This window comes from Lissotriton helveticus, chromosome 4_1 (genome assembly GCF_964261635.1).
Source record: "Lissotriton helveticus chromosome 4_1, aLisHel1.1, whole genome shotgun sequence".
Taxonomy (NCBI): Eukaryota; Metazoa; Chordata; class Amphibia; order Caudata; family Salamandridae; genus Lissotriton; species Lissotriton helveticus.
This window is the reverse complement of record NC_136063.1, coordinates 1,732,529,672-1,732,549,014: the sequence shown is the minus strand read 5'-3', so window position 1 is coordinate 1,732,549,014 and position 19,343 is coordinate 1,732,529,672. Positions and strand designations below refer to the sequence as shown.

Here is a 19,343-nt window from a genome sequence, read left to right as displayed (position 1 = left end):
ACACATAGAAAGAGGAAAAAAAACTCCCAGGATTGTTTATGTTTCCCTGCACAAAAGTACATCCTGTCAACAACACAGGCACCCTTACACCATGGTGCAATGCTGCCTGCATTGGCTCTAGTCTGATGAAATGGGGCCAGGGGAGGGTGACAGGGCAGGAATGCACCGTATTGCATAAATACATTGCATTCCTGACCTTTCACTTTCATGTAGGGCAACACAGCAAGGTGACTTGTTGTGCTGCCGTACGCAAAAACCCCATAAATGAGGGCCTTCGTATTTCTGGTTATGACAGCTAATATTTCTGTTATTGGGAGACAAGCACATGTTATGGGATGCTTAATTTGAGCCGATTGTTTCCAGTTTCTAGGCACCAGCACTTAATTGTAAGTCACTGAACTATGGCTGTCTGCCACACAGTGGCGCTGTCTGTGTAATTTAGAGATGAGCAGAACTACAGCAGTTTACTGATTCCATATACATTAAAAACAATTATTTCCTGACACCCAAGCCTTTCTTATAGCTTTGGGGGCCTGGATTAGTCTGAATAATCACACATGTAGGAGTGTTATGGTTAATAGCTGCATAGGTATTGTCGTTGGCAAAGCGGGCAAGGTAATGGGTAGGCAAAGCTGCAGTGGCCTACAGGCGAGGACCGTGGCACACATTTTGTCACAAATTAAGCACTGGCGCAGGTGTGGACTTGCGCCAGAAGTCTTTACGTCCAACTACTCAAATATTAATCTGATCTTGCTAATTCAAAGCACATTCTAGAAATGAAATAATATGAAAATACTAGCTGCCAGAAAATTGCGAGTAAAAACACCCACATTGCTAGTGTGAACTATAAATACAGCTATAAATACAGCACATCACGGTGTGCAGTGTGAGAAGTTGTGTACATCAGCTTTTGCATTTGTTGTCAAATCTCAGTAATATTCAAATTATTAAGAACTGCGGAAAGGAAAGTTTTTAAAAGAATCCTACCATCGTAGTCTCCGTCACCGACCCAAAACTGTTGATGAAAATGTTGCATGTGACATTGACAGGAGGCCCTGCAGGACAAAAAATTCAACATAGAAAAACACAATTAATGTATTAAGAACCTGTGAAAGAGATTATTTTCTTCTGTGGTAAAAACACACCTGTAAACAGTAAATCTCCTTGACTTCCATGTTTTCATATAAAATGTTGTTTTTCGGTAAATGCTGATTCATAAAAGTGAGGAAGGTGTTTCTTATATAGATGGCAGAGGGAGGAAGGGGAGCGGAGAGGAGGGTTTGAAAGAAGTGAAGACAAGGGATAAGAGGGAAAAGATTGAGAATTAAAAGACAAGAATGGAGAGGGGAGGGGCTCGACCAGAAGGGAAGGGAAGGAATACTTTTGAACTTTTGAAATTGTTCAAAGGGTAGGTGTATAAGGAATAGTAACAGGAACAGAAGAGGAGAGGAGTCGAGAATAGAAGAGAACTGAGAGAAGAGGAGAAAAGAAGCAAGATCTGTGCACCTCTCATCACATAGATTTCCACCCACTTGGGCTGAACAGTTACCACAACATGCAACCCCCCCCAGACAGAAGACACAGCTTTCTTTGAAAGTCAAATATAGAAATGCGTTCTGCTCAGCAAAAATAATGTAAAATGTAAACTTCCGGTGCAATGTTGCAGCACCAGGAAAAGAAAATTATTCAGATGGATCATGCAGGGGTGGCTCCTCCGTAATGGCGGAGCAGCGTCGCCCCACTCGTTTTCGGTAAATGCATTGTGCGAATTGTAGTCCCAACATCCCAAGGACCATCTTAAAGATTCTAGACCCCTGGATTGGTGTTGAGGGCACTTTGAACCCTCAAGGACACCTTCTGGAAGAAGATCCAGAAGATCCAGAAGTTTTGTGAAGTTTGGGAACTTTTTGGTAAAAAGTTCCATTAGGTGACCCACTCGACTTCGAGAGTCAAGCCGGCAACCTTCAACAGCGACCCGGCCTGGATTCCAGTTTCATCCCACTGAAACCTCCAGACTTCCAGGATTTGACTAGGTCCTCACAGAAAATCAAGTCGACAACGTTGATGTAAATCCAGCCTAAAGAGGAGCCTTGCTCAAAGTGGAGAGAAAAAGCTACAGAAAAACGAACAAGTGTGATGGTAAAATTTTGACAAGGGCCTCCCACCTACTTTATCCGACCAGGGCTGCATCAAGGTCAGGCTCAAAATTTGACTTTTTCCTGGTCAAGCACGATTAGGTATCCTAATTTGGCACTATACTTTTTTAAGCACTAGATCGTGTTTTTTCTTTAAACATTCACATCTCCAGTTCCCTACATTGGATTTTTGTTGTTTTGTGTATATTTGTTCATGAAAATATAACCTATTTTTATAAATTGGAGTTGTGTATTTTGCGTCTTACTTATTAAATGCATTGGTGTTTTTAAATGCTTTACGCACCTGATTCTTAAGTTACGCCTGCCTGTTCGTTGCCAGCTACCAAGGGATGAGCAAACGGATAATTTATTGCGACCCTGACTGACCATTTTATTGTGTTTTGGCCCTTTTTAAGTGGTAAGTCACTATTTATCACTACTAATAATCCACTTTCCAACATCCATATATTCCACATCCAGCCCCCATACATCCACAAATAAATAAACAGCCCATCCAAACCTCTCAACACACACACACACACACACACACACACACACACACACACACACAGAGACAAAACAAACACAGAACACACCCAAGCTCGTCGGTGCAGACTCTGAAAAAAGGACTTGTACACAATGAACATCCAATTACATCTTCCTCTTAACATACCATACAGAAAACACTATGGACCTTGTCCTCTCCTTCATCCACACCCTTCAATAAGATGACCACATTGCAATCTAAACGACCCTACACATTTCAGCCTAGCATGTTGCTGTCAGCCAAAGCCCTTCTTATAGTGGTCCTAGTCCTTCAAACACTACCCCACTAACTATGCACATAGACCTGATCACAGTAGCCCCTTCATCAAACACCTTCTCAGTTGTCAATTCCACACTCAACTCCCTCAACCAATAATCAATGTCCATATAGATGCTTCTGGTTTATGAAGCAAACTCACCATTGTTAGCTACGATAAGAAAGTGCTAATTTCACAGCCCAAGGAAGAACTTAAGGCTTTTCATTTCAAAGAAATGTGCAAGCTCACATCATTGGATATATATTTTATGGAAAACCATGGAAAACTTTCTGTTTTTGGACTGACCAGGACTCTTGAATTGCAAAATGGTTTAGGGAGTCACAAAGCGATAGAGCTATTCTTACTGGCTGCCGGAAAGCCAGACAAAATGGTCTAAACACCGAACACAGATATGATCGAATACAGGGCACGCAATTAAATCCAGTTCACTCTTTAGTCTATTGTGATTGGCAGATAGACAGCCTTGGCGAATGGTGCTGGCTCTCAAAAGTACTGTTCATGATTGGATGGGTGAGCTGGCTTTCTAACTGCTATTCATGACCCGCTGCGTGATACCTGCTGAATTTCTCTGTCTGGAGTGTGGTGTTAGGTTTCACAAAAGGTAGACAGGCCTATGTATGTATATCTGCAAATCAAGGATTGTCTAAAATGTTTCTCTCACACATACTTTTGAAATCTAAAGTGAGCTGCATGTCCTGAGTTTGATTACCTGCAGAAACAATTTGTGATGCATTACAGAGTGTTGGGCCACCATATGACAGAGGAGCAGAGTAATGACCTCTGCTGTCCTGGCAGACTACCGTCTGATGCATTTAGAAATCTCTGCCGACTTGGTGGAGATCTCCATGCCTACAATGAAGACTTTGAACGTCTCTAAGTATCATGAGGCCGCTTATTAAACTTTTTAGGTCTACAAAAACAAATCCTCAAAATGGGAGTTTGTTTCTGTAAAACAAACACAAAAATGACTATGACATTCTGGGATTTGTCTCTTAGGGTATGGGGGTCATTTTTCTTTTTTTCTCTCCTGGATAGCCAGGGTTTCAGCGGACCTGAAGAGAAAAATATATACATCAGACAGCCTGATCAAAATAGGGATAACAGGGTGATGTACTTAGAATGAAATCACCAAGTTCATCAAGTTGTTGGTGTAAGGTTTCCACTGCCAGAGCGAGCGGGGAACCCCTGGCAAAACACGACAATCCTCCTAACTCTAAATAGAGCAGATGCACCATGAATTTGGTGGATTGGGTGCTCTGCCACTGTCCACAAAACACTAAGGGGCTCATTAGGATGGCGGACGGACCTGCGTCCGTCCGCCACCCCAGAGGAGGAGGGACCGTCCGCAGGGGCAGCGGCGGTCCCTCCAGTGAAATTAGGATGTGACCGCCAGCCTGGCGGTCACATCCTCAATATTTAACATTGCAGCGGGTGCTGCTTGAAGCAGCACCCGCCGCAAGGTTAAATATGCATGCTTAGCATTTGCATGCACACAAATGCAGGGGGGTACCATAGGTACCCCCCATGTGCACCCCCCACTCACCCTGGGGGCCCGCAACGGGCCCCCAAAGAAATCACCGTATGCCTTTCCACGGCGGAGAATCCGCCGCGGAAAGGCATCTGTTCACCCCCATCCTAACATGGCTGGCGGTGTCTGATAGACACCGCCAGCCATGTTAGAGATTTTCTGCCGCGGTCGGAAGGCGACCGCGGCGGAAAAGCTGCGGACGGATTTTGAGACCCCCCACCGCCATCTTAATTTGGCGGTGGGTCTTTTGTGCCTCCCCAGCGGTTTTCCCGCATCCTCCGGGCCGGCGGTGGCTTCCGCCAGCCCGGAGGATGCGGGAAGACCGCGATCCTAATCGGCCCCTAAATAGGGCCCCTTGTCTTTAATCCTCTCAATGCAACATCTTGCATTACAATAAATTGGATAACAGTAATACCTGCTAGTCACAGTATTTAGAAGTGGAAACATTGTCAGATAAAGAAATGTATGAAAATAGGGTATTATTATGGAAGTGTATTTCAGGCAATTGTAATGGTCCAAATATTTATGCAATCCACTATTTGCTCATCCTCGTCTGATAAACCCAGAGAGTGCCCAGTCCAGATGTTGATGTGATGGGCCAAGGTGGCTGAGGGCAAAGTAACTTCCTGCCCAGTAAAGAAAGGGCATTCAGTCGCAGACTTGAATCCATCATCACCTGAACTACAGTAGAATAATCTCCATGCCTGCAAGAGGTTTCCTCAACCTCCAATACTTCTACAACATTAGGTGATGCCACTATCAAGATCCTTGCCTTCTAAGCCATACATAATAAATATGGTACACAGATTCATCAAAATGTTATATGATCATGCCTTCAACCTGCAAAATGTAACTGTTGATAAAAAGCATGCGGTCCTCCTGATTACTGGAAACAAATTAACACGCATTATTCCAGCTCTTTAGTGCATATTAACCTACTCAAAGTCCAAAACAGATAAACTGAACATGGGGGTAAAGGACCAATAATCCACAAAACAAAGAAATGTGGAGTTCTGATTGCATCTACTCTTAGCCCCACTCTCTATAACACTATAACAAGTTAACTACACAAAATGACACTCATGCATAACAAAAAACATATGTACTATCTCACAGGCAGAAAAACTGATCATCACCACCAATAAAATATGAAGACTTTTAAAGTAAGGATGGCAAAGATCAGTCTCAATTTTAATGGACAGATTACTGAAATCGTTGTCCTAGGCAAATTGACACCTCTCACCCTCTTCTCACTTTCTTTGCGAAATTCTTTCCCACCAGACAGAAGGCAAACATCTGTATGTCCCATGATGTGACCTCCGCATTAATTCCAAATCTGCAGTGGTCAAAACAACCTGCTAGCAATGCAGAATCCTAGAAAGTATTCTGTCATTCCTCCCATCCTTCAACTAAAGAACCATGCTCTCTTCACAGATTCATGATGAAGCCTATCTTGACTATACCAATGTCCTCTATGCAGACACCTCCTGAATACCAAAACAACATGCAACAGAAGAAACAGATTGCATCAGGGCTAATAATATTTAGCTTGCAAATGAAGACAACCAAACTAAAGTAACACTGAAAGCGCTCAGTCTCACGTGTATTTAGATCCGTAGAAGGTTCTACCCCAGCAGACATTAATCAAAGAATAAACCATTGCCATTCCAGCTCGGGCCTGCGCTGTATACCTGCAAAGTAAGTGAGCACACCAAAATCAGTGTGTAAAGGCACACAATTTATTATCTAAGCAAAGCAATGCAAAGCAGTGCAAAGTGACACAAAGCCTGCAGATGTACCATGATATTGTGCAGGGCTGCACAAATACTCATACAACCCTTAGTAAGTAACTCCCCTAATGTTCTTATCTTTCACTTACAGAAACAACATTTCTAAAGAAATCTGCATAGTTGTGCCACTGATGGATTTAAGGGCCCTATAAAATATGGGATTCTGTATTACCTGTATAAACGTCAGTCTTTAATTTTATTATAATCGGCGGCCTGTGACTCACACAGTCGCTGATTATAAATAAAACACGTCAGAACTTGACTATTATGAGTTATTACTGTTGAGTAAGGTCATGGAGCACAATTGAATCAGATATTTAAAGCAATAAAACACGGAATGTTTCTTTTTTTCCTTCTGCTCTATTTTCTAGCTTACAATGTCCAGCAGAGAGAACGTTTACTTTTTGTTCACCTTAGATAGTTAGAGAAAAACTAGAATCTTTCTGCATGTTTCTACATATTTCGAGCTACTGCAGGTTGTTTATTATATGACTTGCATTGAACTGTTTCCAATTTCTGTTTGCAACAAATATCTAACAGGTTTTTGATGTATTTAAGGTTACCCTCGAGGATTTATTTTCATTCTTCATGTTTGTAAACATGTATGCTCTTTTTTATGAAAGAGGTATGTACCAAGGTTTTAAGTGATTTGTTTGAAAGGTAATGGTGTGACCATGTATTATATGGGATACGTACTCCCTGCCATACATTATAAGGATATTGCAAGTCACCTCAGCACAACATAACCTTATAAAGGAGCTCAACCTTCAGCCTCGTTCCTCTTTATGGTTATGAAATTCCCCAGTAACTTGCAATGTTTTTATAATATACGGTAGGGGGTACGTTATTCCTTATATATGAAGACATACCAAAGCAGGAAGGCCCGTCATCAATCGCCACCAAGGAAGCCAGTCAGAAAGGGAAAAGCAAAGACACAGAGTAGGAAGGACTGAACCCTGAAGTTCAACAAAACCCCAAATATCTGTAGCAACAAGACAACAGGCACCTGAAGCACAAAAAGCAGAAGGGACAACAGAGCAGGGGCCACCAAACATTAGAAGATGACTGCAATAGCGACCCACAAGAGGCAGAAAGTAAGCCAAATGTAGTAGCACTGACTCGCAAGTAGCGATTCAGGGTGAGAGCCAGAAGGGACCAAAAAAACACCAGCAGGAACTCTCTCTAGCATAGCAGGCCCTTGCAAAAGCATGCAAAAATGGGATCCCACAGAAGAGAATGCCATTAAACCCCAACACCGTGAAGAGGAAGGAACAGTAATGTCAAATGAGAATGCACATTTTCAAGACAGAGACCCTCAAAACAAAATGAATCTCAAACACCCTTGAATTCACAGGGCAAATGCAACAAACAGGCATTACACCAATACCAGAACAGGGCACAAGAGTTCATTGGCTCTAACAAAGGCAAACCAAAGGGAAGGCAAGAAGCAGGGCCAATGGACACGAATAAGGCAGCACATAGTTCCCAACACATAGAAGGTGAAGACTCAGATCAAACTCACAGGCAGGCCTGCGTAAAATAAATAATGCCAAGAAGACAGGAGGAAGGGAGATGGGCCCAGAAGATGAAATACATGCACCACATGCACAAATCTGAGCCTACCAGACAAACCCAGCCCTCTAAAATACAAGGCAAGTGGGGATTAAGAAACACTGAAGAAAAGGAAGCAAGGAACCAACGAGCCAAGAGTTGATTCAGCCCTACCTGGTGCCTAACTGGTAGCACCAGGCAAGTATGTGACCATGTTAGGGAACGGAAGTATTCCAGGGCTGGAAGGGTGTTGGTAATAATTAGCTGGAATAGATTAGATGATATGCCTAGTACACAAAACTTGGCCCTAATCTGGGGCTCAATATGTAGAGGCTGCCACCATGCTCACAATCTTTCAGGATGTGAGGTCGATCTTGAAGAACTCTCCTCTCAACATAGACACTTTGCAGCTCGCTGGGCACAGTGATAAATTCTCTACTTTGGATTCTCAGAAGAGAAGTACCTTTACGCCAACTTCTTTTATAGAATGTTTAAAAATAGAAGGAAGACTGTCTTGCTCCAGTTCTTGCGAGACAAGTTCTTCCTGTGAGAGCTATTTTGCTGTGGCCATCTTGGGTGAGGCATCTGTAGACAAGGTCCCGCTCGAAACATACCTCTCTCTTCACCAAAGGCAGCGAGAGACACCAGAGGTCTGAGTTTCCGGTTGCCTGACAACAAAGCAATTAGGAACGGATCATCAACCGCTTTTTCAGGAAAGACAGAAGAGACCTCTCCAATAACTTTTACAGGTACAGCGTTAGAGAGTTTGTTTGTAAACAAGGCATATGGATAGGTATATCTTTTGAATGGTAACACATTCAAGAAATTAGAGAATTGCAAGACCAAAGACTCATTGTGTAAGACACTGAAAGGAAAGAACTGCATGTGAATGACTCTTAGAAGTGTTTTGCGTAAGACACTGAAAGACAGGAAATGCATGTGAAAGACTCTTAGAAGTGTTTGTGAAATTGTGTTTCATCAAGAAGAAGTGAATCTTCCTTGCAACACAACTGCAGTGAATCTCGCAATGGACAGTGGAGCGTCACTTAGAGGAGACGAAAGCATCAACGGGGGCACTGTCAGCTCCAGAGATCACCCGAATGCTACCTCCTGGGACAAGACCCAATCTCTGCTAATCCATTTTGGTGAAGGTAGCCAGATCCTGTATGCTGCGGATCCACCGTCTTTCTCAAACGATGCCACTGTATTCCCCATTTTTGCCACTAGCGGATCTCCCCCTAGAGGGCGTAGGCACTACACATCCTGGGCGTTACAAATATGGACAGAATATGCACTTACAGAGGTGGATACCCTGTTCACTGATGGTTAGGTAACTTCATTAGAAGGCCTAGCAAGGGGAAGTGGGCTTCCCGATTGACAATTCCTGCTACACAGACAGCTCTTAGCGGACTGTAGCAGGACGTGGGACTTGACAGGGGTAACCCAAAATACACCCCACAACACATGCAATACTGAACATGAGAGCAGGGAGACACCTTATCACATAGATATATGAATAAATCATAGACCTCACAGGCGCACCGCTAACATGATTACGACAAAAGTGGGAGGAGGAATTAGGCTGGGAGCAGCTCAAGCGTTTCTTCCCAGCGACACACTTTGAATGCCTAGGCTGCCACATGCCATGGGCTCCATTTGTTCACATGTTGTGGTCCAGCCCCACCCTGCAGCCTTCCTCATCAGACGAAAGACACCATCTGACAACCACCCTCTGACCTAAGCCGCCTGCCATCCTCTCACCCCCTGTAAGAGGCCTTCACCGACTTATGCCTAATAGACTCAACTAGTTTTTAACATAAGGGCGTTCTAACTCATTCTTTCTCCTACAGACCCTCAGCCTCTTAGTTAAGAATAGAACCATCCAACTAAGCCCCCAAAAAATGCATTTTAAATGAGAAGTAAGTGGTGCCTATTTACCTCTCACTGCAGCACCTAGTCCAGTACACTGCGTGCTTACCAATTTAATTGCGAAATCCGTTTTGGATCATTCCAAGACAATTGGGAGCACATATTGACTATAGTTGCTGTATCTGTAGGGACATATGGTAATTCTACTTCCTTTAAATCAGTTTCAGATCTCTCACTCCCTTGTCCTGAAGATGATCTTGACTAATTAAAGATCGAAACGTCGCCGAAAACCCCCATCGTAACAGGAACCCCTTTTCCTTGTACAGTTTTAGTTGGAGTTCCTTTTTCTGTCGTACCTGTGATGTTATATTATTTAGAGCACATTCACATTGTCACAAAAACACACCTTGTCACTTATGTGAGCACCTGATGAATCCCTGACTGTTGTCAATTGTAAATTAAATCGTATATGTCTTCCTACACCCTTGCTCCCTCCATGACTAAAAGCTCATTCTCAAATTAATAGGACTTTGCCCCACTGGGGCAGTTACTCCGGACCTTGTAAGGCCTACCCTGAACCACTGTTTTTTGTAAACATATTACAACCCCAGGTTCACTTATCGGGGTACCCTTCTTTTCCTACACTACCTGGGGGAAATAAGCAGGGGACCCAGAGCCCAACTCTTTCTCAGCAAACCTTAGGTGGTCCTTCTCAGCAATCCTTAATGGAGTAATCTGAAAATTGTAACCACTCTCATATGTGTAGGTGAGGAATTAAAGACAGTAGGGCCCCTGGAAGGTACATGAAAGTGAGCAGAATTTCCCTCAGTGATGTAACCATCATCTCAGTAAGTAAAGATCAGACCATGATAGCTTTAAACATTACAGTAGATTGTTGAAATCCAAAGGCATAACAGTGACCCTATTCACACTAGCATTAATGAGAGGGCAGATGGAGCTGTCATATTCATGTCAGAGCTCCCTCAAGAAAAGGAGAGCTTGAAAATTACATTAAGGAGCCAGGAGAGCTGATAACCATTGCAAAATAAAAATGGTAAGAGGAAAATTAAGAGGACAAGAGTAGATCTGTCAGTGCATTTCCAAAGAAATGGTTTGAGACCAACCACACATTTCGAATTGCCTTAACAAAATCCCAACAAAAGAAAAGGAATATTATTAAGCCACCACTTATTTCCCCATAGCACAGCATATATACAAATGACACTGCCACTCATGTTTCAGATGATAAAATCATGGGAATAGATAAACTCAGGCAACCAAGACAACAGCAGAGATCCTCACTGATATGAGTTCATTTAATGAAGTAGTGCTCTAAATCAAACACCCATTAAGCATAGGTTGAATCTTCAAAATCCACAATTACAATGGCCCTGGTAAAGAGAAAGGTTATTTAAGATAAACCCTATATAATCATCACAAATGTTTAACAGATCTCCAAACACAAATCCTGGACTGCTGTAAGGAATTTACTCTTGAAGGCTCAAGAAAAAATGAAGATTGTCTTATCTAAAAACGGTAACATGAGTCTTGTTAACAAAGTGGAAGCATGGATTATTACTGATTAGGCATTGATAGTGGCATTGGAATATTACCAGAATCATTAAACACATCAACAAACTAATATCAAAACCCCAGCCTGATATAAATACTAAACCATCTACCATCTACCTATACAACAATGTCTTAACAGCAATAATTCCCCCAATAATGCCTGACTATGTTTACAGCTATCCGGTCAACCAACCCATAGCCCATGGTGTCAGATAATAAATTCCCTTCTGTTCCAGCAAAACTGGAGGTCAACATAAGCTGGAAAAATAGGGCAAAATTATAGGTGGGCTGAAAGTGAAGGTGATAATTTTCACACCTAACAAATTACCATACTCATTGTAGGAAATTGAGCTTTTGATTGAGGGGGTGAATATTCTTGTCAAGCATCAACTACAAGCCGTTTCTGGGTAAACCAAAAAAGTCACAAAATTAACCTGTGCTTAAAACACTATAGCTTGGCACAACAGAAGTAAGGCGAAACTTAGAAAAAATGTGTAAAGTATTTATTCGGCACTCAAGCAGTAATAAAATAAAGACACAACATAAGAAAAATCCCACACCAATTTTGATAAAAGATTTTATCAATACTTTGATACCAGACCAACAAAAATCCAAAAGTGTATGATTTGTTTAGGTTTTTATTAAAAACTAGCTCCTAAACGATCAAAGTGAGAGCTGCCGGCATCCAGTTGCGAGATGATTTGCTGCTGCAGAGGAAAACAAAGTCAGGTCAACCAAAATGCACCTTGGATGGATTGAGTTTCAGTGTTTGGCAATTTAGGCATCCAGAACTAGTGGGGTACCACTTGGTGGGCATGCCTCACTTCAGGAAGGGTGTATGTGCGGGGTTCAAGTTTGTTGGAACCTATTGTGTCCCTGCACATCACACAGGAAGCCAGCCTGTGGAGTCGCTCTGGTAGTCCTAGGATCAAGCCGCAAGACAGGCCTCAAGCAGCAGGACAGTCATCTGAGGATACAAGACAGGCTTCAAGCAGCAGGACAATCCTCTGGTAGCAGCAGGGCAGTCCTATGAGGTACAAACCAGACCTCAAGCAGCAGTGCAGTCCTATGAAATACAATGCAGACCTTCTGAGGTTCTTCTGGTGGTCCAGGAGTGAACTGAGAAGTCTGTGGGTCCAATATTTATACCGGGTCCCCGCCTTTGAAATGGAAGACACTTCCAGACTTCTCCCGACATCTGGTTCTGGAAATGTCCTTCCTCCCCTGCACAGGCTGTAAGACGTCTAGAGTGACAAAGATTGGTGTCAAGTTTTTTGCAAGTGTGCTGGAGGCAGTCCCATTGAAATGTAAATGGGACAGAGATCAGCTCTGCCTCTCCCATCCTGGCAGGATGGCCCACTCTACTCTTTTGTCTCGCTGTCCTGGATGAATACATAATGGCAAACCTCCACTGTATTCACAGTTATGTGATGCAGGACACAGGATGCAGACACCAAATGGTTAGGACAAAAAAAAGACAACTTGTGACTTAAAATTCAGCTTTACCATTTAAGAGGATTTTAAATCGCATTTCTTTGGAGACCAATCATGAAGTTTACACCTGTTCCCAATCAAAAGTTAAAAATTATTAAATGTAGCAAGATAACCCAATGTTATCCTACATGAGAGGTATGCCTCACAGTGAAAAAACAAATTTCAGAGTTTTTCACTGCCAGAAAGTATAAAACTTAAGAGTACATGTTGAACTTTTTAAATACACCATACCCTGCCTTATGGGCTATTTAAGGCTTAACTTAGGGGTGGCATATGTATTAAAAAGGAGGCTTAGACCTCACAAAAGGTTTATTTTACTAAATTAAATTGGCAGTTTAAAACTGCAAGCAGGCTTAAATAGCAGGCCTAATACATGTCTTAAAGGGCAACTTAAGTGAGAGGCATAATAAGTACTATAGACCCACTAGTAGCATTTCATTTATAGGCCCTGGGTACATGTAGTACCATTTTACTAGGGATTTCTAAGTAAATTAAATGTGCACATCAGGTGTATGACAGTTTTAACATCTTTAAGGAGTTAGCACAAGCACTTTAGCACTGGTTATCAGTGGTACCCTGCACAGAGTCCTAAAGCCAACAACATCACATTTCAGCAAACAGAAGGTGATAAGGCAAAAGGTTAGGGAGAAGACCTCACCTAAGACTGCCAGATCTAACACTCATTGATTTGGACTTTGGCCTCAATTGCAAGTTGGGTGGACTAGGGTTGAGTATTTGCCACAACCAACAAATACCATTGCCCTGAAGTGAAGTCTTTACTGGGTGTAGTAAATACCTATTACTCTGAGTTTTCTATTTAAACATGAGGAGTTACATGTGCACAGCACATTTTGCAATCTTTGCCTTTTTTCAGGACTCTTCACACATTAAATTTGGGTACGTTTTGGAAAACTGCAGCTATCATTCAACTTGTAATCCTGATCCCTGTGCAGATCAGTATTTAGCCCTGAGGAGGTAATGAAGACCTTTACCAGGTGCAATAATTATCTCCTAATCGAAGCCTTTCCTTTTGAACTGGGGAATAACATATTGATTTTGTTGCTTTCCACATCAAAATACGCATGTCTCAGCATGACCATTTTCTCGTATAAATTCTGGAAGATTTTAGCTGCCAAATTTAATGGGGGTTGCAGATTTATTCTCTTATGCAAACTCTTATAGGAATGTTCTGTACTGTTCTGTACTGAATGTGTTTGTACTGTTCAGTATCCTTTCACATTTCCTTTGTGATTTCTTCGCCTTAGCCACAAGATCCGAACTAGATGAGATAACTGCATTTCTTTTTGGATTTGCAGCACACTATTTAATGCATGTATTATTATATTATGGTTGGTTCTTGCTATGATGCACCAAGATCAGGCAGGTGAAAAAAAATTGTACGAACTTGAACGTGAAAGGTTAATTCAAATAAATCGAAACCCCTCCCAGGCATGCGAGTTCCCACCTTTCCCCTAGCCATGCCCTGCACCATACCCCTTCAATCAATCAATCAATCAAAGCATTTGTATAGCGCGCTACTCACCCAGAGGGTCTCAAGGCGCTTGGGGGGGGGGGGTCCGCTACTGCTCAAACAGCCAGGTCTTGAGTTGCTTCCTGACGGAGAGGTGGTCTTGGGTCAGGCGGAGGTGGATGGGGAGGGAGTTCCATGTCTTGGCCGCCAGGTAGGAGAAGGATCTTCCTCCGGTTGTGGCTCTTCGGATGCGGGGAACAGCGGCGAGGGTATGGCTGGTCGATCGTAGCTGGCGGGTGGGACTGTAGAAGGTCAGGCGGTCGTTGAGGTATCTGGGGCCTTGGTTGTGGAGAGCTTTGTGTGCATGGGTGAGGAGTCGGAACGTGATTCTCTTGCTGATGGGGAGCCAGTGCAGGTCTCTCAGGTGTCCGGAGATGTGGCTGTGTCGGGGGATGTCCAGGATGAGTCGTGCTGAGGCGTTCTGAATGCGCTGGAGTCTTCTCTGAAGTTTGGCTGTGGTTCCGGCGTAGAGGGAGTTACCGTAGTCCAGTCGGCTGGTGACGAGCACCTGGGTGACCGTCTTCCTGGTTTCGGTGGGGATCCACCGGAAGATCTTCCGTAGCATGCGTAGGATGTTGAAGCATGACGAGGAGACGGCGTTGACTTGTCTGGTCATCGAGGGGGAGGAGTCCAGGATGAAGCCCAGGTTGCGTGCGTGGTCCGTTGGTATGGGTGCGCTGCTCAGGGCAGGGGGCCACCAGGAGTCGTCCCAGGCGGAGGGTGATGATCCCAGGATGAGGACTTCCGTCTTATCCGAGTTCAGTTTCAGGCGGCTGTTCATCATCCACTCGGCTACGTCTTTCATCCCTTCGTGTAGGTTGGTTCTGGCGGTTGCGGGGTCATTGGTGAGGGAGAGGATCAGCTGGGTGTCGGCGGCGTAGGAGATGATGTTGAGGTTGTGTTGGCGTGCGATGGCCGCAAGGGGGCTCATGTAGATGTTGAACAGCGTGGGGCTGAGCGATGATCCTTGTGGTACGCCGCAGATGACTTCGGTGGCCTCTGATCTGAACGGGGGGAGGCGGACTCTCTGGGTTCTTCCAGCGAGGAAGGAGATGATCCACTCCAGTGCCTTCTCCTGGATTCCGATGTTGCTGAGGCGCTGCACTAGGGTGTGGTGGCAGACCGTGTGGAACGCTGCAGAGCGGTCCAGGAGGATGAGTGCCGCTGTTTCCCCGTTGTCGAGCAGGGCTCGGATGTCATTGGTGGCTGCGATGAGGGCGGTCTCGGTGCTGTGGTTGGCTCTGAAACCGGACTGCAAGTGGTCGAGGGATCCATTCGTCTCGAGGAAGGCGGCCAGCTGACTGTTGACGGTCTTCTCGATGACTTTGGCATTCAGGGGACAACAGTTGATGGTGCATAAAGGCTGCAGTTTATTTCAAAACATGGATGATACATTTCGCAACTTACTGCTTGGTCATTCAAGACCCATGTTTGTGTGTTACAGCTCACACTTAGCCATCAAAACATTGTTCCAATGGCTTTGTCTCCATTTCTGTTTGACAGCAATGACCATGCTTGATGGCCCATTTTGCAGGTGTCTCTGGATTCTGCGGGTTCTAGGCTTACCTTGCTACCGACCTTGTGGGCGGCCGTCAGACCCGGCCCTGGCTGAAAGTGCTGTTCCGCTTCCCTGAAACCTTGCTGACCACTCATCTGCTCCCCTGTGTCCCTGCCATGAGGCATCACAAGGACACTGTTTGAGCAGCTCTTCTACCCATGCCCTCCTTCCACTATGGACGATTCATAATTTCAAAAGGTGCGCCCAATCGTCATGCATCCTTTTGGTGGGTTTTTACCCATGGTGGTTGCTTCCCGGGTTCCCGCCACCGGTAGGGGTTTCCTGCGGGCCCCATATCTGTTCTGGCTTTCCCTTCCTGGCCCGCGTCGCATCTCATCGCTGTGCTCCATATTACATAATAGAAATAATTCTGAAAATACCCTATTGTTGTAAACATTCCTACAGAAATTTTAAAAAGAAGTCTATTATCTCTTGCCCTGTATATGTTTCAGGTATAACATTTGCAAATAGCACAGCTTGTAATCCGGAAGTCTTATAAAGTTCTTAATTGGAATCCTAAACAATGCATGTTATAGTCAATACAGGGCCAGATGTACGAACACATTTTCCCATAGACGCAAAATGGACAAAACCCTTTTAGACATCTGACCCACAGTGTTTTTTTTAAATCTCCAAGGCAACTTGGGCAGCAATAGAGCATCATGAAACCACCAATTGTAAATAAGTGTACTCTCTAAGACTACCTATGAGGCGTTTCCTATGTCACATGTCGCACTTCCTGAGTAAGCAGGCCGATATGTACAAAGTAGCCCGCTCTCAGTGCAGCATTATTCTTATGCAGCGCTGAAACAGGGCCAGTGCCTTTACCCTTCCCCAATTTACTAATGGACACCAGGACAAAGGAAATGTGCCTCATGATCCGCACCTAACACACTTCATAGGTATTGATGAGCTGTGTTTTGACTGGACCCTCTCTACAGGTATGGAGACCTGCGAGGGACAGACCGCCTCCCCTCCTGCTTTCAATTCCACAATGCACTGGCATGCTGACCCTTGTACAGCATATAACAGCAGTAGGACCCCCTTGCCGAAATGAAAAGCTCATTAAGAATCCGGTATCCATAGACCACTGTCACTGGCACCTGGCATGTCCCCGGTGAGCCGGGGGCGCCGGTTTAGCCACTGGCGGCCCCCTGTAACAAAAGCGGGAGGGATGCTTCTTACTAGCACCCACGCCCCCCTCCTGCACACACACAGTGGAAATGGACCACCATGGACCACTTGAGTACTATTCAGTGCTTTAAGGTTGCATGCGTCGTGGCAATTTAAGCCTATTAGGCCAATTTACGTCTATTTAAGGACTCAAATGCAATAATCCCTAAAAATTAAACAAGACCACGTGGGAGTCTGGTTTTGCTTCATGAGAGGTGCAGACAACTCACTCAATAAAGACCACATTCTTTTCATATCCCCTACACCTATACTATGATGCTTGACGTCTTCTGGTCGCCATAGATTCAGTCGTCCTAGATACACGCATGCTTCCGGTCTGCTTACGTTCTCCCATCTTTACCTCCCCCTCTTCCTTGCTCGAAGTTACGATCGGATGGGTGTGGGTAACCAGTGATTCTCTTACAGTCACTCGAATGCACCCCAGGCAAACAGTGCTTGAGTATTTAGTGTATAGTCAGGCCATCTTATCACCAGACATATCTACCCTGATATACCAGTTCTACTGGTTACTGCATACTACTTGATCGTCCTCGTAATATATGTAAAACGTGTTGTATTTGTTCACTCCTATGTCACTGAGTAAATAAAGAAAAAAGCGAAGAAAAGAGTAAAGAAAACAAAATAAAAAGCACAAAGGTGCTGAATTAAGTGTGAATGAAATAGGCGCACGAAAAGGAATCCCAGTTTGAGAGAGGCAAGCATTAAAAGGCACCGCGGATGCTCTTGGAGCTGCTGCCCCGCTGTCAGAGGCTGTCAGTGGCATTGTTTCAAAGCCCGAGGAGAGGCAATTGGACGGCGGGGGATGCGTTCCGCAGCACCTGCGGCCACGCTGTGAGCTGCTCTGAAGCACAGCGCCAGCATCACGGCGCGCGCGCTAGTCGAAGCTGGCAGTGACGGCTGATGGCGCCGGACTGGTGGACCCCTCCGCAACCTCGGATGCTTTTAATTCTCCACATGAGCCTTCGAAGGACAAAACCCAATTTTAACCGACAGCGCTATAAATTGAAAGCTTCTGCTGACCAAGGAAACGTGCAATTTCTGTTGAAATCCCTCGGATGAAAGTGCCCTTCATGACACTCAGTTCCTGGCCCTCCTTAATACTCGGGGTAGCATACCTCAATTTACAATGGGCTTTGATTTGTGCTTGCATTTCTCATGCATTCCTTCTTTACTGTTAGCACGGAGGATTGAAATTCTGATTGAAAGATTCCTACGCCTGGTGGGCACTGATGGAAAAATAATCTTAGAATATGTTTAGGTGTGGAGTGGTTACATCTTCGAAGGGTGAAAGCTGCCCCCGGAAATACTGGGCCTTCATCTCTCCACTAGATTGGTATTATTATTTTTATAATTATTTTTATTATTATTATAACGAAGCATTTACGCACCCCGCGAAAATCTGTAACAGTTTTTAAAGGTTCCAAACTCAGAAATAGAATCAAGTGACAGAGAGGAGCCTTAACAAGGCAGGAGGCCTTTAATAAAGGGAGAGGGCATTTAACAAGGCAGAGGACCTTTAATAACTGGTTTAGACCGAGGAAGATTGATTATAATGCTATTAGATCAGCGCTTCCCAAACTTTAGACCCCGGATCCAATTTTTCGAACGAAAAACTTTCCTGACACGCCTAGCTTTGAAGGATCTAGGCGGGTACAACTTTTTTTATGTAAAAACAATTGTTTTAAAATGTCACAGCCACGCCCTTCGATACCAGACTGTGGCTAAGATATTGGTCTGCCCATAATAATAATAATCCACAATTGTAAAGCGCCCAATCACCTGTAAGGGTCTCTAGGTGCTGGGGGCTGTCGGGAAGATTAAGCAAGCTATTGTCCACGGTCACATGGTGCTGGACTAATCTGCCGCCGGTGCCAGGGATCAAACCGTGATCCCCAGCTTCCGTAGTCAGACACCCTGGCCGCGGCGCCACACCTCTTCCCATAACAATGGCAGATGAGTCTGGAGCTAGGCGACATCTATATTTCTCAATTCATTTGTGAAAGTCATACAAAAATGGTATTATTTTATTTATTTTTATTTTGAGAGTTTAATATAGCGCTGGCTAGACCCGGAGGTATCAGGGCACTTTACATAAGGTTCCGCAGAAATTACAAAATTACATCAGTTACACGTTACATCAGTTACTAGAAAAACATTTCAAGAGTGTAGAAGACTAAATAAATGGAGCTTAAAAGGGTAAGGGAGTGGGGTAAGGGGTAGGAGGTAGATAGGATGGAGAGACGAAGGAGAGTCTGCCCAAAGTTCGGCTGGGTAGGTGACGGCAGAGGGGGAAGTCC

At 44.2% G+C, this 19,343-nt stretch overlaps 1 protein-coding gene across 1 annotated transcript in view; it reads right to left on the bottom strand.

Moving 5' to 3' along the window:
• The window catches only part of LOC144827667 (glycine receptor subunit alpha-4), a 387,510-nt gene that overhangs the window by 336,410 nt on the left and 31,757 nt on the right, over nt 1–19,343 (bottom strand). Inside the window, exon 2 of the mRNA XM_078685904.1 lies at nt 988–1,055. Within this exon, the coding sequence (XP_078542030.1) occupies nt 988–1,055 (68 nt within the window). The remainder of the gene's footprint in view (nt 1–987; nt 1,056–19,343) is intronic.